This window comes from Actinia tenebrosa, unplaced genomic scaffold (assembly GCF_029948245.1).
Source record: "Actinia tenebrosa isolate PJP-AT-01 unplaced genomic scaffold, QUT_ActTen_1.0 PGA_scaffold4__44_contigs__length_22323623, whole genome shotgun sequence".
NCBI classification, from domain to species: Eukaryota; Metazoa; Cnidaria; class Anthozoa; order Actiniaria; family Actiniidae; genus Actinia; species Actinia tenebrosa.
The window spans coordinates 12,249,439-12,271,299 of NW_028292581.1; the positions used below are offsets into that span (position 1 = coordinate 12,249,439).

Below are 21,861 nucleotides of genomic sequence, written 5' to 3' on the forward strand. Positions count from 1 at the left end.
AATATTTAGTTCCTTTATGATTATAAAACTACTCGTGTTAAGGTGGATCCAAACTAACCTCATCTCGTCGGTCGACAACAACGCTCTCAGTCGTTCCAATTCAAAAGTTAAAAAAAAGAAAAACGGAAAAAAAAGAGCAAAAGCGTGAGTAGGTATAATGTTTAGGTCACCCATCCAAGTGCTAACCCTCCTCAGACGAGCTTGACTCAGTATCTTGAATGACAACGATTTATCCACTGGACCACGGTTCCAGGTGAATCAGCATAACAATAGCCGTGAAAACAATGCACCGAATAGACTAGACTTTTTAACATTATTTTTTCAACCGATTCCGTGCGTGGCAGAGATGCAAGGGATTAGCCGATATGGTCTGGGGGCCGGCTGGTCTCTCCCCTGATGCTTCGGCTAGAACATTTTCTTGCGTAATTCGTACACCCAAGGGCAGAAGGATTTAATCGCCGTCAGGTCCGAAGTCCATACGTCGCCTCAGCTCTACGGATGTCTCGGGGGTATGGCACAGTGGGATCGATTTTTAAGATTTCTTTTGTTTGGTTCGAATCCCGTCTTATCCACATAAAATTTTTCTTTTTTTAATCAATTCTTTATTAGATCTTTTAAGTGAATTTTTTTGATTCCTATTCGGTTGCTTATAAGCCTGTATAAGTTCGATAAGACGTTATCAGTCATATAACCAATATCGATCCGCGAAAAGTAGACCTATGCTTTCCTATCTTTCCTTGCAAAGTTTACTGACAAGAACATTTACTGCATTTGGATCATCATATGCCCGCAAAGGACTTGTGGGTGGTACCGTGAAGACTTCTGGGTACTATTGCACTATATATTTTGGTGATTCTGACAGAGAACATTGGGATTTTTGATTTTTGCGTCATGGCGCAAGATCAAATTCAAAAGGAATGTTTATTTTGTGGCTTAAAAAAGGGCAGAACCTGCAAATATTTCAATATAATGTAGAAAACACCTTAAGGGAGAAGATCGTCATGGACAAGTTAAACGACAAAATCATTCTTTTCTGGGAACCATTCCATTATTTTTTGGCTAACATTGCAACGAGGCCTCTGTGCTTGATACAGGGAACCCAGTGAACGCCTGCAGGACGTCTTGTTACAGTATCAACTTCTAGCCTCCTCCGCAGGTTACTCCATATATTCTATATTCGCTGTTGGGATCCCTGTATTAAATTTTATGGCAAAGAGTAACTAGGAACGAGGGAGGAGGAGGACGAAGGAGGGAGAGAAAAAGCACAGGAAGCCCACGGAGCAAAAACAGCCAAGGAGATGTCTGCGGAGGAGGCTAATCAACTTCATTATTTAGTAGTAACCAATAAGCCATTCAGAATTCGAGGTTTGAATTTATTTCCTTTCTTACCAGGTTTACAATGCTTCAGTTTTCGCTCCCAAGAAATGGAAAGATTACAGCAAACTCGCAAGCTCTGGTAAGAATTTGGAAACGTTTTTTTGGAAAATTTTGATAAGTTTTCTTCTCGATTTATTGTTAAATACTGAAAAAATGCCTTTTCTCACAGAGACTTGCCAAAATGTTTCGTCTCTGAAATGTGCATGCGTAATTGATATATTTCTAAGTAGTTTGAATGTTTTTAAGCCTCCAGACGAAATGGTGTCTTTCTCAGACTGGAAGAACAGAAAGCAACAACTTCACCAACACTGCAACCTGATACTGGTATACAAGGATACAAACAACTCGGTAGGAACACTTTGATAGACAGCAACAGTACGACAACGCCAACCAGACTACAAGCGAAAGGGCAGCAAATTTACTCTAAAAATGCGACTCAAAACAGCCAACCAGATCTCCACAAAGTAGATCTTGTTCAACCTGAATCTTTCACAAAACCTACAAGTATTCCACCAATAGGAAAACTCTTAGAGGCTCCATCACCAACGACACAAATTAAGCCAATAGAAAGCCAGTTGGTAAGCATCAAGAAACCCGAGTCTTTTGGACCAATCAAAGAACAGTTTCTTGCTTTTGATGATGTTTCGAAAATCGAAGATTTGCCGAAGATTCCCGCGATTGATTCGATGGAAAATATTTTCAAAAACGAAGACATTGATAAAGAATTCAAATGGAATTTTATCGACAAAAGGTCTTTTAAAAACACATACAATGGTTTTATTATCACTAAGCCGATATTCACAAGGAAACAGTTGAGAAAATCGAAGAAGAAACGCTTTAGATTTTCGCCTTTTTTTCGCCGTGGACGTGCTAGAAGTCTTGCGAGAATCAAAAGACATCTTTGGACTAGAGGCACGATAAAAAATAAACATGAAGTAGTAATGATAGTGCCCTACGAAACGCAGTTGAGTCTGAAGGAATTAAAAGAAAAAGTTCAAAATATGTTGTTAGGAAAAAGTGAAGACAATGGGAAGAGAGTATTCATTCCACCACCGCAACCACTACAGATGAAGAGTCTGGAACCATTTAAAAAAGAGAAAGACATAGAGGATATAAGTAAAGAAAGTATTCAAATAGAGAAGCCAGAGCCTATAGAAGGAATCGATAAGCATTTAGAAACGATTGATAAGCAGCCTGAGATCAAACCAATATCTGATCATCTGATCATACAAAATGAGCCTTTTAAAGCTGTTGATGACATTGAACCCATACAACCCATTTCAGTCGTCCAAAGCGATTGAGATCACAGGTCCAATTTAAATGTTGGTACTTCCAAGTTTCTTGATCTGTTGACCAGATTAAATATGGTAATGGTTTCCTTTTCTGGGTAAATGATAAGGGCTTGGTATGGCTGAAGTAAAACTGAGCTTGCTTCTCTGTCTGTTTGTTCGTTTGTTCGTTTGTTCGTTTGTTCGTTTGTTCGTTTGTTCGTTTGTTCGTTTGTTCGTTTGTTCGTTTGTTCGTTTGTTCGTTTGTTCGTTTGTTCGTTTGTTCGTTTGTTCGTTTGTTCGTTTGTTCGTTTGTTCGTTTGTTCGTTTGTTCGTTTGTTCGTTTGTTCGTTTGTTCGTTTGTTCGTTTGTTCGTTTGTTCGTTTGTTCGTTTGTTCGTTTGTTCGTTTGTTCGTTTGTTCGTTTGTTCGTTTGTTCGTTTGTTCGTTTGTTCGTTTGTTCGTTTGTTCGTTTGTTCGTTTGTTCGTTTGTTCGTTTGTTCGTTTGTTCGTTTGTTCGTTTGTTCGTTTGTTCGTTTGTTCGTTTGTTCGTTTGTTCGTTTGTTCGTTGTTTTACATTTTTAGTTGTTATAGATACCAGGACACTAAGCTTAAAATGCGCGCGTTGCGGAAATTCAGGTCTAACGTTTTGACATGACAGCTCCCGCAAGACCAACAGGAATTCGTATACTACTTACAGGAGGTCAAAACAGAGAAGAAAGTTGCCGCGCTTCTTACGCTACTTGGAAGTAAAACTTATAATCTCTCACGGAATTTAGCAGCCCCAGAAAAACCTTCTGAGCTTGAGTATGATACCATCGTACACCTTTTGGAGAAACAGCTACGTATACCGCCTCAACGTTACCGACTTCATACAAGAATGCAAGACGAAGGAGAAACTCAGGCGAGAAAATCCATCCGTTAGGAATCACGCGCGTCAAGATACAGTACAACAATCAAGAGAAAAACCTCGCATTATAACTAGTCGAGAGAGGCACATTAGTAATGCCTGGCCGAGATTGGTTAGCAGCGATACAGTTAGAATGGAAAGAGATAAACGACGTGTTAACACTGAATAAGGAACCTGCAAGTACCAACAACGCACTAGACAATATCTTAAGCAAATATCCAACAGTCTTTGAAGAAGGAATCAGAAAAGTGAAGGACATCAAGGCGACATTAAAGTTCAAAGAGGAACCGCAACCAGTATTTCTGAAAGCCAGACAACTACATATGCTTTGAGACCAAAGGTGGAGCGAGAATAAGACGAGCTAGAGAAAATGGGAATAATATCCAAAGTGGAAACAAGCGAATGGGCCACACCCATAGTTCCCGTACTCAAGAAAAACGGAAGAGTAAGAATCTGTGGAGACTTTAAGCTCACAGTTATTCCCCAGCTTGCAGTGGACCAGTACCCGTTGCCCAGGATAGAAGATGTGTTCGCATCGTTAGCAGATGTAGAAAAGTTCACAAAGATCGATTTGAGGCAAGCCTACCTACATATGGAGAGGGAAGAAAACTCAAAGAAGTATTTAACTGTGAATACGCACAAGGGTCTATACCAGTTCAACCGGATGTTGTTTGGAATCGCGTCCGCACCAGAAATATGACAGAGGACTATGGAACAGATTCTGCAAGGAATTCCATCAGTCCAATGCATCCTAGATGACATGACAATGACTGGTAAGGACAATACCAAACATTTCAACAATCTGGAAAGTGTGTTGGGCCGTCTGCAACAGTACCAACTCAAGGTCAACCTAGACAAATGCCAGTTCTTCCAAGATAAGATCGAATACTGTGGACACAAAATAGACAAGCACGGCATACACAAGACAGAGGAAAAGAATAAAGCAGTGCGTGATACTCCAGCACCCAAGAATGTAACTCAGCTTCGCGCATTCATTGGCCTCGTAAATTATTACCACAGATTCCTACCTCGGTAATTAATTAATGAGACCACTCCACCAGCTACTGGAACAAGGTAAAGCATGGCAGTGGACGAAAGCATGTGACGAAGCCTCTGAGAAGGTAAAAGAGATGGTAACGTCAGATTTGGTATTGTGTCATCATGATTCCAAGAGGCCTATCCGCTTAGCATGCGACGCGTCACCGCACTGCGTCGGCGCAGTTCTGTCCCATATCATTGATGGACAAGAAAGACCAATAGCATTCGCTTCTCGCACCTTAACGAAAGCAGAGAAAAACTACTCTCAAATTGACAAAAAAAACATTAGCAATCATCTTTGGAATCAAACGATTCCACACCTACCTTTACGGAAGACAGTTTACGTTGATTACAGATCATCAACCACTGGTCACCATCTTCAGCCCAACCAAAAGCATACTAGTGACCACAGCTACAAAACTACAGCGATACGCTATGCTTCTATCAGGCTATACTTACAACATAGAGTATAGGAACACTTAGCGACACACTAACGGTGACGCCCTTTCAAGACTACCGTTCGAAGTAACCCCAGAGGATCAAAAGGAAGAAGCTGTTGACATTTTTCACTTAAGTCAGTTTACCAGTGACAAAGCGCAACAATCAGACGAGAGACAACAAGAGACAAGACCTAAGTAGAGTCTATGAACAGACCATGTCTTGATGGCCAACTAAGCCAGACGACAAGGTACTTCTGGTGTACTACAATCGTCGAGATGAAATCACAATGTATCAGGGATGTCTTATGTGGGGAATACGAGTAATCACTCCAGACACCCTAAGGAAACAAGTATTGGAGGTCATCCATTCGACTCACCCAGGTGTAGTAAAAATGAAAGCCCTCGCTAGAACTCACATCTGGTTGCCAGGAATCGACTCCGAAATTGAACAGATAACCAAAGCCTGCTCTGGTTGTAACAAGGTACGAAACAACCCAACAAAGGTACCCATCCACCCGTGGGAATAGCCAAGTTCACCTTGGAAACGGATCTATATCGATTTTGCTTGACCATTTATGAACAAACAGTTTTTGATTATTGTCGACCCACACTCCAAATGGCCAGAAGTGTTTCCAATGAACAAGATCACAGCAACAAGCACTATTGAGGTACTGCGCTCAAATATTCGCAAGAAATGGTGTACCACAAGCAGCTCGTTTCCGACAACGGACCGCAATTCACGTCAGAGGCTACCACTAACGAAACAGCTCCCAAAATGTTCCTTGGTCGAAACATACGTTCCGGTCTGGATTTGATGAAGCCAGATGTAAAAAGCACAGTGCAGCAGAAACAAATGAAAAAAGCACTCGAGAAGAAGACACCTATTAGTTTGTTTGATAATGGACAGCCAGTGACAGTTCGAGATTACAGAGGACAAGACAAGTGGGTTAATGGAACCATTAACACACAACTAGGACCATTGATGTATGAAGTCAAAACAGACGCTGGAAGTTATTGGGCAAGGCACACAGATCAAATCCATCAAGAAAGGAAGCAGGATGAAAATCACAGCGACCCTCAACCAAGAAAGGCAGAACAGCCATCAGTCATCGTAACCCAGAGAAGCAAGACAGTTACCCCGCTAAGAGCAACATAGCGCAAGAAGGACAAGCAAGGGACGTCGATACCCAGCAAGGCACAGAAGCTCACCAAAACGTTACATGTATGAACAACATTAGGACATTCATAAGAGACATGAACATTCAGAGACATTATTATTGAGTTTATTTTTTCTATCACAGTGATTCATAACTAAGAAGGGAGGAAATGTTAGATTTGCATTGATTGACACCTGTAATTGTATATGACGATTGCATAATAAAACAAAATACACCACAGAGACATCCTAGATGGCTTTTCTTCTTTCGTATTTCTCCGAATTTACGATTCTGTATTCGTATGAATACGAGGGAATAGCATTCTCGGGCACAGACCCTACTCATTTGTCTAATCTAGGAAAATGAGTAAGGTCTGGTAACGAGGATGTGAGCACAACAAAATGGCCGACACTGATAGTCAGAATGCAATGATTTGTCAAGGTACTAGAAATTATATTTTGGAAATATTGCGTACGATTGAGAGAGGTAACCTAGACTCTGACCATCTTGATCTTATAATCTTTCGTATAGACTGGATAATTGGAGCCTTTTCTAGATATTCGAATGCTACATATACAAGTTCTAATGATTTTAATTCACATGCTGTCAGTCTTCTCCGCCAAGCCAGAAACATTATTGACCAAACCGCATGATAATCCAACCTCAAGTAACTTTTCCTGTTTCTCACTCAAGTGATAAGCGTGGTAGTCTGCACGTGCACAAGTAATGAACGTCCAACCTCGTATTCATGCGAATACAGAATCGTAAATTCGGAGAAATACGAACTTAGAAGAAAATGTGAGGAGGGGGGAGGGGGGGGGGGTGGGGTGGAGGAGAAAATGTTTTTGAGGCAAAAACAATCCCCCCTTGTAACACTAAAAAAAATTTGAGGGCCCCCCCCTTTTCTCCTCCTTAATGACTGGTCCCTTAATACGATGGCTTAGCTGTTCATTAGTTCACATGGAGTGAGCTAAAAATAAAACATCTACAGAATTACCGCCGTTCATTGTGATTGGATTTCTTAGTTACTACAGAGAGCTTTGATTGGATAGTCATGAATAAAAAAGTGTTCATGGTTCGCGTGTACGCACTGTAGCTTAAGGTGGCTGCCTCCTTTTGAACGTTCGATTTGAGCCCACGATGTGCGCGCTCAAAAACCGCTGAAAAATCTACAAGATTTTATTGAAGAACCATACGCGTTTTGAGCTTCAACAGAGCAAAACCCTCAAATTTTGCACGGGACTCTATACTTTTTGATAGCTCATTCAAAAAAACTCCTAAAAATCAAGGTTATATCAACATTTTAGGAAAAGTTTAAATCAGTAACACATGAAAAAATATATTTTTGTAGGGATTTTTGTTCGACTTTATGAGATTTGTTAAGTGCACCGAAACTACAAAATATGACAAATCATTGTATCTCTCTGTCTTTTTGTCAAAAATATCCATGTATTATTGTAGAAGGATTGACTAGCCTTCGTTCGTTCAATCATATAGTCTGCAAATAACTATTATCTTATAAATCTTAATTTTTTTTCTAATCATGCACTTCCGGTGGCGCAAGTTTTACTCCAAAAGCTCGTGCGTAGGCTCCCATTAAATGCTGATTATCTCGAAAACGAGCTAGGGACACCCTATTTTTCTTTCAAGCTTTGGAATCAGCATTAAATTTCAATTCGGAAAATCGAAGTTTTAAGAAAAGCTTAAATCAATTTCCAAAAGTACGCAGTCACCTTAACGAAACGAATATTGCAAACTTGAATAATGGGCTCGGATTAAAAGTTTATTTAGTTCTTCACAGATTCGTGCAAAGCTAAAATTATTTTTCCAATTGTAGCTACCATTTTAAAGTTACTTGTTTGGTGTGTTGTTTTGTTCAAAACGTCCTTTCACAAATGAACATTTTGATTGAAATTTACATTTAAATGACACCCGAAAAAGTTTTGCACTGATCATCACTGGCTGTGAAAGTATAGATGAGTCAGGAAGACAGAATGTTATCCAAGAGATCAAAACGGACCCAAGCACAAGAAACATTGCCAATTCTATGGGGAAAGGCATTCATCCTGTGGGATTTCCAACCCTCCAAAATACCAAGCAAAGTTTGAAAGAAGCATTCGAGCAAGGCATCGCGTCTGACGCCGAAAGTTTGAGAAACTCGTCTTGGATGCTGGGGTGGTGACGTTACATCGAGACATTCTTAAGGAAAAGCTACCAATTACAAGAGGCGAAAGGAAAGAATCTTTCTGGTATAATCTATGTACAATCTTGTGATTGTGCGATAATTAATATGAAAATTGCTCAAGTATTCCGCCTGCATGAACTTTTTGAAAAAACCTTTATTTGAAAAATTTAATACAAATGGACTATATACAACTAAAGCAAAAATGTAACTTGTAACATCTAAACACCTAAACGGTCAGTCCTTTATTAAGTCATTTTTCGATTCTGAGTTATAGAGGTAATGCAAAATATGTATTAAAAATGTGCAAAACATTTTACTAACGATGAGTAATGAAATTCTGCATTGATCGAGTAGCATACCAGCTAGTTGTATTTGACCGAGTGGGCAAAAGGAAAAATCGCACTCTAACTTAGAGTCATAAAGCACAAGTAAAAAAGTCATTTCTAATATTTTCAAGCAAAATAACTCTCGTAAATATACACAGATATATAAACAGTGAACATTTGTGACACATATCAGTAAACGCTTTATTAAAATCTCTAAAAATCAGTTTAATATATGGTTACATTGAATATACATTAAAATGACCTGAGAAACATTCCACTATTCCAAAAATGTACATAGATTTCTTGTGTATTGGTTTTACAAAAACTGTTTTAGTACGAAAGACCTATTTTGTACGTTGTATACTTCTTATATACCGCTAACTTCCACTGCTTCAAACACATCTCAAAGGTAATGTCTCACAGTATGACACATTGTTCGAGTTTCTCCCAGAAAGTCAAGTTAAACATTTCCTTGCCCAAGCGCATTTCACCAGCCTTCATCGCCAATTCTCTCAGATGTTTTGCGTCAGCTTCTATCGATTCTTTATAGGCTTGTTTCAGATTTGTATTCATGTGCTTTGTATCGGGAAATCCAACTGCATAGACGCCCTTTCTCATAAATTGCGCGATTTTGTTTGCGGTCTTCCCAAAGTCGTCGATTATGTCTCGACGGCCATTTTCATCATCGTTTTCGCAGTTAGTGATTATCAGTGCAGAGATATCAGAAATGCATGAACTAAAGTTCTCGATGATATAATCAAAGGTTTGTTTTTCTTCTACGGTGAACCGTCCTTTCTTAACGACGAACAGAACCAAATTCATACCCTCAGGTACTTTATCTTGAAAGTATCTCTTAATTTCTTCTAACACAGCATCTGGTTTTTTGGTATCAAAAAAGCCAATGGTATCAATTATTTTGAAGTTGAACTGTGTATTGGTTTTGTGCTCAGTCACTGTAACTTCTGTATGCGAGACAACAGAAGTTGCGCTTTGAGTAAAACTATGCACTTTAAAGTTGTCATGACCAGCAATTTTGTTGGCAACAGTAGACTTTCCTGCTCCCGTCTTGCCTAGCACAACAATGTTGCGCTTCTGAACAATCGTGGTCGCCATTTGCACTGAACGGGCCGCAAAGTATCAAGACTAAGACTAGAGAACAATCTAGGTGATGTGGTTAGTGACTGTAGCGTTTCAACTGCGAAGGTTGACAGTTTGATTGCGGCCGCAGAATACGCCCAATGTTTATATATGCATGGTTTGGTATTTCTATTGTAATAACCGGTTTAGCCGGCTCTCTTGTCGTTAACAACTTCAAGAAACATTAATGAAGAAAGAGCAAGTTGCATAGTAACCACCATTGCAGCTGTATTACCCCCTGTATTACAAACAAGAAGTCGTTTAAGGTTTAATCATGTTTATAAGGTTTGTTATGTCAGTTGATGGGACAATAGAGCATACATTTCCGACCCGGCCAGGGTTTTCTGGTATATGTAAAGTATGTTTTTCTATAATCTGTATCTCTTATATTGTGTGGTGTGAGGCGAGAAATTCTTATGTTGATTAGATTTCTTTTTCTTTGAGCTTTAAAATGGTTGATTCTCTCTAGTACTAGTATTAGTATAAATATACAGCTACTCATTCGGCAGTATTCTGGCTTCAATCGCTTGGGTTAGAGCCTAAAGGAAAAATACGTTTTTCAGTCACAACTTCTTAGTTGAATAAGATATAAGATATATATGTGAATATATCGTTTTAAATACTACGCGGTAATAAAGCTGGTAACTTAGGCAGTAAAATACTTTGTGTTTTGAATCCTTTTACTAACCGAGTTTCATTCAACTTCACTGGTTTGGATATTACCCTCTAAAAGGTCATCTTCGATCCGTTACCGGATTTGCATTGAAATCCATCTGTTCTTGAAAACATTACAGTCAAACCAGGATCATGCTACGGTACCCGGGTTCATGCTACGGTACGTTCACGCTGTTACATGATTCTCTCTTATAGATTACAGTCAAACCACCTCATGCGTTCCTATCAAGGTTCAAAGATTCATTTTATTATTGGAAGTTTGATTTACATCTTGCTTTGATGCTTGCATTACTGTGCGGACACTTGAGTGAACACCTCGAATCATCCACAATCAGAAGCCAGATTCTTACAGATGTTCCAACCCTTTTTCGAGTCTCTTGACTTGTCGTTGCAGTTAAAGTAAAATCTTTAACAAATTACAATATGAAGTGTATCAATTATTTCATAACCGCTCCCTTTATCGATGAACGATATCTGTTTTGTATTTCTGTAAATCATTGCCGGAATGTTTGCATTTTGTGCGGCAGCCTAGCAGTTCATTAGTTCGGAGTGAGCTAAACATAAAACATCTAAAGATTTTCCGCTGTTTGTTGTGATTGGATGGCGCCTAAGAAATGTTTGAATCCTTAGTTTCTACAGTCAGCTTTGATTGGATAGTCATGAAAAATGTCAAAAACGTGTTAATGGTTCGAGTGTCCGCACTGTAATGAAAGTTCCCTGTTAGCAGAGTCTCTCCTCTTTCTCTCCCTTCTTTTAGGCGGGGAGGAAGGAGACTCTACCGATGTAGAGCGTTTCTTATTTATACACAGCCGTCCACGATCGTGGACGAACGAAACAAGTTTAATTAAAACCGGTTTTTAACCAGGTACATGTAGTGCGCATGAGCAAATGTAACACACCGTGGCGCCAAACGTTGTTTGACGAGAGCGGCTGTCAAAATCATGACAGCGTTGGTAAGTTACACCACGCAGGCGCGACAAGTATAACGTCCTACATCGGTAGAGCCTATCTTTCTCACTCCAAAAAAAACAAAGGAAATTAGGCTCTGCTAGCACAGAATAATGAAACGAACGTTGCAAATTTGAATAGTGGACTTGGGATTAAAAGTTTATTTAGTTCTTCACAGATTCGTGCAAAGCTAAAATTATTTTTCCAATTGTAGCTACCATTTTAAAGTTATTTGTTGGGTGTGTTGTTTTGTTCAAAAAGTCCTTTCACAAATGAACATTTTGATGTTTTGAGGCAAAGACCGGGATTGAAATTTACGACGTTTGTTTCATTAATGCAAGTTTCAAAGCAGGATGGAAATCAAACTTCCAATAATCAATTGAATCGTTGAACCTTGATAGGAACGCATGAGGTGGTTTTATTGTAATGTTTTCAACAACAGATGGATTTCAGATGACCTTTTAGAAGCGGAAAATAACATTTATTGTATTCACCTAGACATTGAATCAGGAATCATTATGCATTGTCCCCCCTAGCATATTAAACCGGTTTTCAAACAGGTTTACCTAAAAAGAGTTTTACAGTCGCGACAAGAATATAGCCTTTCGTAGAAAAGCTAATGATTGAGGCCACGGCGGATGAAATGACGACCTTACAAAAGCGAAACATCGTTATCCTTGGAAGAATCGGCACAGGGAAAAAATCTATTACGAACCAAATCCTAGATAAACAGCATTTTCATGTCGATTCAACAATGAGAAGCGTCACGAGGGATGCAAGCACGAAGGATGTTGAAGTAAAAGATGAAAAGCAGAAGGTGCACTACAACATCAAGATCATCGATACTGTCGGTCCTTATAGCACCGTGATCGACAAAGAAACCATTTTCAACCAAATCAAAGGTTATTTCATAAACAAAGTCCCCGAAGGAGTCAATCTAATTATTTTTACTCTCAGAAAAGATGTGTACAATATCTCAGAAGAAATCGAGGTTTCCAAAACAATTATTGGACATTTCAAAGACGACACCCGAAACGTTTGTGCACTGATCATCACTGGTTGTGAAGGTCTGAATGAGTCAGGAAGACAGAGTGTTATCCAAGAGATTAAAGCGGACCCAAAAACAAGAAACATTGCCAATTCTATGGGGAAAGGCATTCATCCTGTGGGATTTCCAACCCTCCAAAATACCAAGCAAAGTTTGAAAGAAGCACTCGAGAAAGGCATCGCGTCTGACGCCGAAAGACTGAGAAAACTCGTCTTGGATGCTGGAGTGGTGATGTTACATCGAGACATTCTTAAGGAAAAGCCACCAATTACAAGAGGCGAAAGGAAAGAATCTTTCTGGTATAATCTATGTACAATCTTGTGATTGTGCGATAATTAATATGAAAATTGCTCAAGTATTCCGCCTGCATGAACTTTTTGAAAAAACCTTTATTGGGACAACTTAATACAAATGGACTATATACAACTAAAGCAAAAATGTAACTTGTAACATCTAAACACCTAAACGGTCAGTCCTTTATTAAGTCATTTTCCGATTCTGAGTTATAGAGGTAATGCAAAATATGTATTAAAAATGTGCAAAACATTTTACTAATGATGAGTAATGAAATTCTGCATTGATCGAGTAGCATACCAGCTAGTTGTATTTGACCGAGTGGGCAAAAGGAAAAATCGCACTCTAACTTAGAGTCATAAAGCACAAGTAAAAAAGTCATTTCTAATATTTTCAAGCAAAATAACTCTCGTAAATATACACAGATATATAAACAGTGAACATTTGTGACACATATCAGTAAACGCTTTATTAAAATCTCTAAAAATCAGTTTAATATATGGTTACATTGAATATACATTAAAATGACCTGAGAAACATTCCACTATTCCAAAAATGTACATAGATTTCTTGTGTATTGGTTTTACAAAAACTGTTTTAGTACGAAAGACCTATTTTGTACGTTGTATACTTCTTATATACCGCTAACTTCCACTGCTTCAAACACATCTCAAAGGTAATGTCTCACAGTATGACACATTGTTCGAGTTTCTCCCAGAAAGTCAAGTTAAACATTTCCTTGCCCAAGCGCATTTCACCAGCCTTCATCGCCAATTCTCTCAGATGTTTTGCGTCAGCTTCTATCGATTCTTTATAGGCTTGTTTCAGATTTGTATTCATGTGCTTTGTATCGGGAAATCCAACTGCATAGACGCCCTTTCTCATAAATTGCGCGATTTTGTTTGCGGTCTTCCCAAAGTCGTCGATTATGTCTCGACGGCCATTTTCATCATCGTTTTCGCAGTTAGTGATTATCAGTGCAGAGATATCAGAAATGCATGAACTAAAGTTCTCGATGATATAATCAAAGGTTTGTTTTTCTTCTGCGGTGAACCGTCCTTTCCTAAAGACGAACAGAACCAAATTCACACCCTCAGGTACTTTATCTTGAAAGTATCTCTTAATTTCTTCTAACACCGTAGCATCTGGTTTTTTGGTATCAAAAACGCCAATGGTATCAATTATTTTGAAGTTGAACTGTGTATTGGTTTTGTGCTCAGTCACTGTAACTTCTGTATGCGAGACTTCAGAAGTTGCGCTTTGAGTAAAACTATGCACTTCAAAGCTGTCATGACCAGCAATTTTGTTGGCAACAGTAGACTTTCCTGCTCCCGTCTTGCCTAGCACAACAATGTTGCGCTTCTGAACAATCGTGGTCGCCATTTGCACTGAACGGGCCGCAAAGTATCAAGACTAAGACTAGAGAACAATCTAGGTGATGTGGTTAGTGACTGTAGCGTTTCAACTGCGAAGGTTGACAGTTTGATTGCGGCCGCAGAATACGCCCAATGTTTATATATGCATGGTTTGGTATTTCTATTGTAATAACCGGTTTAGCCGGCTCTCTTGTCGTTAACAACTTCAAGAAACATTAATGAAGAAAGAGCAAGTTGCATAGTAACCACCATTGCAGCTGTATTACCCCCTGTATTACAAACAAGAAGTCGTTTAAGGTTTAATCATGTTTATAAGGTTTGTTATGTCAGTTGATGGGACAATAGAGCATACATTTCCGACCCGGCCAGGGTTTTCTGGTATATGTAAAGTATGTTTTTCTATAATCTGTATCTCTTATATTGTGTGGTGTGAGGCGAGAAATTCTTATGTTGATTAGATTTCTTTTTCTTTGAGCTTTAAAATGGTTGATTCTCTCTAGTACTAGTATTAGTATAAATATACAGCTACTCATTCGGCAGTATTCTGGCTTCAATCGCTTGGGTTAGAGCCTAAAGGAAAAATACGTTTTTCAGTCACAACTTCTTAGTTGAATAAGATATAAGATATATATGTGAATATATCGTTTTAAATACTACGCGGTAATAAAGCTGGTAACTTAGGCAGTAAAATACTTTGTGTTTTGAATCCTTTTACTAACCGAGTTTCATTCAACTTCACTGGTTTGGATATTACCCTCTAAAAGGTCATCTTCGATCCGTTACCGGATTTGCATTGAAATCCATCTGTTCTTGAAAACATTACAGTCAAACCAGGATCATGCTACGGTACCCGGGTTCATGCTACGGTACGTTCACGCTGTTACATGATTCTCTCTTATAGATTACAGTCAAACCACCTCATGCGTTCCTATCAAGGTTCAAAGATTCATTTTATTATTGGAAGTTTGATTTACATCTTGCTTTGATGCTTGCATTACTGTGCGGACACTTGAGTGAACACCTCGAATCATCCACAATCAGAAGCCAGATTCTTACAGATGTTCCAACCCTTTTTCGAGTCTCTTGACTTGTCGTTGCAGTTAAAGTAAAATCTTTAACAAATTACAATATGAAGTGTATCAATTATTTCATAACCGCTCCCTTTATCGATGAACGATATCTGTTTTGTATTTCTGTAAATCATTGCCGGAATGTTTGCATTTTGTGCGGCAGCCTAGCAGTTCATTAGTTCGGAGTGAGCTAAACATAAAACATCTAAAGATTTTCCGCTGTTTGTTGTGATTGGATGGCGCCTAAGAAATGTTTGAATCCTTAGTTTCTACAGTCAGCTTTGATTGGATAGTCATGAAAAATGTCAAAAACGTGTTAATGGTTCGAGTGTCCGCACTGTAATGAAAGTTCCCTGTTAGCAGAGTCTCTCCTCTTTCTCTCCCTTCTTTTAGGCGGGGAGGAAGGAGACTCTACCGATGTAGAGCGTTTCTTATTTATACACAGCCGTCCACGATCGTGGACGAACGAAACAAGTTTAATTAAAACCGGTTTTTAACCAGGTACATGTAGTGCGCATGAGCAAATGTAACACACCGTGGCGCCAAACGTTGTTTGACGAGAGCGGCTGTCAAAATCATGACAGCGTTGGTAAGTTACACCACGCAGGCGCGACAAGTATAACGTCCTACATCGGTAGAGCCTATCTTTCTCACTCCAAAAAAAACAAAGGAAATTAGGCTCTGCTAGCACAGAATAATGAAACGAACGTTGCAAATTTGAATAGTGGACTTGGGATTAAAAGTTTATTTAGTTCTTCACAGATTCGTGCAAAGCTAAAATTATTTTTCCAATTGTAGCTACCATTTTAAAGTTATTTGTTGGGTGTGTTGTTTTGTTCAAAAAGTCCTTTCACAAATGAACATTTTGATGTTTTGAGGCAAAGACCGGGATTGAAATTTACGACGTTTGTTTCATTAATGCAAGTTTCAAAGCAGGATGGAAATCAAACTTCCAATAATCAATTGAATCGTTGAACCTTGATAGGAACGCATGAGGTGGTTTTATTGTAATGTTTTCAACAACAGATGGATTTCAGATGACCTTTTAGAAGCGGAAAATAACATTTATTGTATTCACCTAGACATTGAATCAGGAATCATTATGCATTGTCCCCCCTAGCATATTAAACCGGTTTTCAAACAGGTTTACCTAAAAAGAGTTTTACAGTCGCGACAAGAATATAGCCTTTCGTAGAAAAGCTAATGATTGAGGCCACGGCGGATGAAATGACGACCTTACAAAAGCGAAACATCGTTATCCTTGGAAGAATCGGCACAGGGAAAAAATCTATTACGAACCAAATCCTAGATAAACAGCATTTTCATGTCGATTCAACAATGAGAAGCGTCACGAGGGAAGCCAGCACGAAGGATGTTGAAGTAAAAGATGAAAAGCAGAAGGTGCACTACAACATCAAGATCATCGATACTGTCGGTCCTTATAGCACCGTGATCGACAAAGAAACCATTTTCAACCAAATCAAAGGTTGTTCGACAAACAAAGTCCCCGAAGGAGTCAATCTAATTATTTTTACTCTCAGAAAAGATGTGTACAATATCTCAGAAGAAATCGAGGTTTCCAAAACAATTATTGGACATTTCAAAGACGACACCCGAAACGTTTGTGCACTGATCATCACTGGTTGTGAAGGTCTGAGTGAGTCAGGAAGACAGAGTGTTATCCAAGAGATTAAAGCGGACCCAAAAACAAGAAACATTGCCAATTCTATGGGGAAAGGCATTCATCCTGTGGGATTTCCAACCCTCCAAAATACCAAGCAAAGTTTGAAAGAAGCACTCGAGCAAGGCATCGCGTCTGACGCCGAAAGGCTGAGAAAACTTGTCTTGGATGCTGGGGTGGTGATGTTAGATCAAGACATTTTTAAAGAAAAGCTATCATTTTACGACTTGTTGAAGCATTGTACAATCTTGTGATTGTGCGATAATTAATATGAAAATTGCTCAAGTATTCCGCCTGCATGAACGTTTTGAAAAAACCTTTATTGGGACAATTTAATACAAATGGACTATATACAACTAGAGCAAAAATGTAACTTGTAGTTCTAAACACCTAAAAGGTCAGTCCTTTATTCAGTCATTTTCCGAGCCGAAAAGGTCGAGATTTCCAATTCCGAGTAATAGTTGTAATGCAAAATATTAGCATTAAAAATGTGCAAAACATCTTTTACTAAACAATAAGTAATGTTTGAAGTACAAGGGTTTACTAGTAATAAAAACTTGTGAATGTTGTTTAATATATCTTAGAAAAGGAAATAGATATAGAGCTGAACGTGTTTTTTATTTACAGACATTAATACCCCATTCACACCTAAACGTGTTTAGTTAAACTGTGTTTTTATTAGGAAAAAATTGAGAAACTAGAAACCTACAATATAATGAAACTTTCTAAAATATTATCAGAGCAAGACAAAGGATAGTTTACATGCATTATTTTACCAAAGATTCTGCAGTGTTCGTAGATAGTTTTTCAATTCTGTTTAGTTAAACCACTTTAAAACATGTTTAAGCCGTGGTGTGCAAGATTTTTCAATATGGAAAATGAATGTTTGATATTTTAGGTGAATTCGTAATAATTGCGCCTTGATGGTGTGATGGACGATATTCGAGAGTTCTCATGACCGAAATTCCGCTTTTATCGAGAAGCATACCAGCTAATTTTATTTGACCGAGTGGGCAAAAGGAAAAACTCGCACTCTAACTTAGAGTCATAAAGCATAAGTAAAAATGTCTTCTCTAATATTTTCCAGCAAAATAACTCTCCTAAATATACACAGATATATAAGCAATAAACATTTGTTACACATATCAGTAAACGCTTTATTAAAATATCTAAAAATCAGTTTAATATATGGTTACATTGAATATACATTAAAATGACCTGAGAAACATTCCACTATTCCAAAAATGTACATAGATTTCTTGTGTATTGGTTTTACAAAAACCTTTTTAGTACGAAAGACCTATTTTGTACGTTTTATACTTCTTATATACCGCTAACTTCCACTGCTTCAAACACATCTCAAAGGTAATGTCTCACAGTATGACACATTGTTCGAGTTTCTCCCAGAAAGTCAAGTTAAACATTTCCTTGCCCAAGCGCATTTCACCAGCCTTCATCGCCAATTCTCTCAGATGTTTTGCGTCAGCTTCTATCGATTCTTTATAGGCTTGTTTCAGATTTGTATTCATGTGCTTTGTATCGGGAAATCCAACTGCATAGACGCCCTTTCTCATAAATTGCGCGATTTTGTTTGCGGTCTTCCCAAAGTCGTCGATTATGTCTCGACGGCCATTTTCATCATCGTTTTCGCAGTTAGTGATTATCAGTGCAGAGATATCAGAAATGCATGAACTAAAGTTCTCGATGATATAATCAAAGGTTTGTTTTTCTTCTGCGGTGAATCGTCCTTTCCTAAAGACGAACAGAACCAAATTCACACCCTCAGGTACTTTATCTTGAAAGTAATTTTTCATTTCGCCCAACACAGTGGCATCCGGTTTTTTTGGTATCAAAAACGCCAATGGTATCAATTATTTTGAAGTTGAACTGTGTATTGGTTTTGTGGTCAGTCATTGTAACTTCTGTATGCGAGACTTTAGAAGTTACGCTTTGAGTAGAACTATGCACTGTAAAGTTGTCATGACCAGCAATTTTGTTGGCAACAGTAGACTTTCCTGCTCCCGTCTTGCCTAGCACAACAATGTTGCGCTTCTGAACAATCGTGGTCGCCATTTGCACTGAACGGGCCGCAAAGTATCAAGACTAAGACTAGAGAGCAATCTAGGTGGTGTGGTTAGTGAGTGTTGCGTTTCAACTGCGAAGGTCGATAGCTTGATTGCGGCCGCAGAATACGCCCAATTTTTATGTATGCATGGTTTGGTATTTCTATTCAGGAATAACCGGTTTAGCCGGCTTAGCCTGATCTTTTGTCAATAACACCTTCATGAATATTTGTTTTAAGAGATTTACGCCCAATCACTTTCTTCTGAAATGACTGCGCGGCTGAAATGTTTTTGCAAACGCAATATAGCTTTGAACAAGGAAAAATAGTTTATCAAAATTCTCAACGAGATATGATTTATCTCTTCGTTATTACGCGGTGTTTGGGGTTCCTGTGATCATGTCGATGTAACGCATTCTTCACATTCTTCATTAGCAGTATCTGTCGCGGTTGTGTTCATTTAGATATAGCACCGAGTTGTTAAGCCAAATCAAGGTAAGATCTAGTTTCGAGAGTATAAGATCTCTTCCGAGAATATAACATTATAACACCATTAAGCTCCGTATAATACGTTAGGTTAGCTTAGGTTTTGATATTTTGGCAATTTTGGAATCAAGAGAGTGATCAAGTATAGTTGGACTCGATTCAACTTGTTCTCAGCACCATTAAGGCATGGCTCTTTTGAGGAAATGATGGAAAATCAGTTATTTATTAATATCTTTGACAGTTTATAATGAATCTTTCCCAATTTTGGCTCGTAGTAGTAATTCTTCAAGGCAAGCAATTACCACATATGTGTTACCATGGAAACCATGTCGAGTGACCACAAGGCCGCCATCTTGGATTTTTTAAACAAGCCTTTTGAAGTCCTATTGAAACTACTTCAAAAGTCCTGAAAATCCATATTCCTTTTTATATTTGCATAGCCTATATGGATCTAATTGGATATCTTGGAAATTATATTAAGTTTAATTTTTAGAATATTTTCAATTTTTTGGAAAAAATAGAAAATATTCTAAAAATTAAACTTAAAATATTTTCTAAGATATCCAATTAGATCGATATAGGCATTGTAAATATAAAAAGGAATATGGATTTTCAGGAAACCTCTTTTAGGCTATATCGTCGTGTACGGGAATATCGTCAGGGGAATTATATTAAAATTTAAATTTCGAGTAGTCGGCTAGTAGTCGTACCCTGCAATAGCATAAATTCCCACGCACAATTGTGCGTTCACTCGGGCTACCAGCAAGAGGTACGAACAATGAGGTAGTAGATCACGTACAAATGTCAAAAGGGTAAAACGTACACTCAGGGCACGGTCGTTTTCACAGTCATGCGAAATCTGCGCTATCTTGCAAAAATATTTTCTTTGGAAATATTCAAGAGAAAACTAAAAACATTTTTGTTCAATTTGTAACTTTAATCTTTTTTTTTTTTCACTTGACACTTCGTCGTGGTATTTGCGCATTGAGAGTCTATAATGCGCTATATAAAAACATATTTATTATTATTAAAAATCTTGTGTTGACTAAGTGTTTGGTACCTTATTTTTGTACGTTGGCTATCAGATATGCGTTAGAGTGTAACTGTTGGATAGTTTAGTGACCTTATTAGATCGAGCAGTTTTCGTATGACTGTGAAAAGTTCAGTGCCGTAAGTGTGCCGTGACCGTGATGTTATCTAGAATTTTAATTGGCTGATTTTTTTCACGCACAATGTGATTGGTCTTGCATTGCCGTGAACTTGGCGCCTCAGCTTGGCGTGACCGTGTCCGCGCCGTGTATATGCCGTGTTTCGGGTATTTGATTGGATGGAGAGTAAATTCTCGTGCAATGTGATTGGTCTGGCGTATGCTTTTTTGTGTCATGACCGTGTTCGTTAGTTAATTACTATTAAGAATAAGGCCCCGTCCACACGTATCCGCAAATTTGTGTATCCGCAATTTTTTTTTTGCGGATACGGGTTGCGTCCACACGTATCCGGAAATCTTCCAAAACGGTCTCCAGAGTGGAAATTTTCGAATACGCTCCGAATACGGATACGTGTGGACGGCCGTATCCGCAAATTTTTGAATACCCTGACGTAAAGACGATTTTGCGCATACTCAATAAGAAAAACTATCCGTCAAAGGAACTAAGCACTAGCGTGTACCAGGGCGGATCTAGAAATTTCCGGATACGTGTGGACAGTGAAAACGATTCGAAAACGTTCCGAATACGCTGCGTGTGGATGCGAACATTTTCGTATCCGTAAAAAAAAAAAAAAAAATTGCGGATACAAAAATTTGCGGGTACGTGTGGACGGGGCCTAAATGGTTTGAACCCAGGTGTTGAAGTTTGGTGTGAAATGTGATCGTCAGGGCAAGGGCGCTAGGACAGACGGATTGGGTTATATATCGGTGTGTTTGTTTCACTTATTCGTAGATACTAAATAGAGTTCACTGATTATATGTTTGTTTCTAAATAGATACTAAACAGGGCTCACGTATCTTAAACATCCTGTCCAACCAACGGTCTTTCTGGTTTGAATCAGCTGTACGCTCTGAGTATTAACGCTGCACTATCCCTGCCAAGCCGCGCCGACGTTGCTTAGTTAGCGATTACTTTCTTACTTCGCGCACTCTTTCCGTTTATTGTATATTTTGATTACTAAAAACGAAACGGAACGTGAAGAGCGCATGCCGGCGTGCAAGTTGATGACGCACGGGAGTAGGCTAAGGCGCAATTTAAACTGCTTCCTGTTACTAAAAATAACCCAACCGGGAATTTACTTGGCTCGCGCTTTAGCAAGCAGTTTGCCTCTCTTATTTATGATCTCTCGATGTTACTTCTAGACTGCAAGATTGTCAGCAATGACCTCCGTGACAT

At 38.6% G+C, this 21,861-nt stretch overlaps 6 protein-coding genes across 6 annotated transcripts; 3 read left to right on the forward strand and 3 right to left on the reverse strand.

The window, feature by feature from the left end:
- The first annotated feature begins 1,298 nt into the window (after window positions 1-1,298).
- LOC148907098 (uncharacterized) lies at window positions 1,299-2,698 on the forward strand. The gene is made up of 2 exons (XM_089036794.1): window positions 1,299-1,365; window positions 1,624-2,698. The coding sequence occupies exons 1-2, from the start codon at window positions 1,299-1,301 to the stop codon at window positions 2,676-2,678; spliced, it is 1,122 nt and encodes a 373-aa protein (XP_088892920.1). The 3' UTR covers window positions 2,679-2,698.
- A 6,189-nt stretch (window positions 2,699-8,887) lies between these two features.
- LOC148907099 (GTPase IMAP family member 4-like) lies at window positions 8,888-9,968 on the reverse strand. Its single transcript, XM_089037103.1, has one exon. It carries the CDS (start codon window positions 9,811-9,813, stop codon window positions 9,118-9,120), a length of 696 nt encoding a protein of 231 aa, XP_088893229.1. The 5' UTR covers window positions 9,814-9,968; the 3' UTR covers window positions 8,888-9,117.
- Window positions 9,969-12,103: 2,135 nt separating this feature from the next.
- LOC148907100 (uncharacterized) lies at window positions 12,104-12,832 on the forward strand. Its single transcript, XM_089036795.1, has one exon. It carries the CDS (start codon window positions 12,104-12,106, stop codon window positions 12,830-12,832), a length of 729 nt encoding a protein of 242 aa, XP_088892921.1.
- A 424-nt stretch (window positions 12,833-13,256) lies between these two features.
- On the reverse strand, window positions 13,257-14,302 carry LOC148907101 (GTPase IMAP family member 4-like). The gene has a single exon (XM_089037102.1). The coding sequence runs from the start codon at window positions 14,183-14,185 to the stop codon at window positions 13,487-13,489; it is 699 nt and encodes a 232-aa protein (XP_088893228.1). The 5' UTR covers window positions 14,186-14,302; the 3' UTR covers window positions 13,257-13,486.
- Window positions 14,303-16,475: 2,173 nt separating this feature from the next.
- On the forward strand, window positions 16,476-17,183 carry LOC148907102 (uncharacterized). Its single transcript, XM_089036796.1, has one exon. It carries the CDS (start codon window positions 16,476-16,478, stop codon window positions 17,181-17,183), a length of 708 nt encoding a protein of 235 aa, XP_088892922.1.
- An 890-nt stretch (window positions 17,184-18,073) lies between these two features.
- Window positions 18,074-19,098, reverse strand: LOC148907103 (GTPase IMAP family member 4-like). Its single transcript, XM_089037101.1, is given in 2 exon segments — window positions 18,074-18,771; window positions 18,773-19,098. Coding segments are annotated over 2 exon segments (699 nt in total). The 5' UTR covers window positions 19,003-19,098; the 3' UTR covers window positions 18,074-18,302.
- Window positions 19,099-21,861: the final 2,763 nt, after the last annotated feature.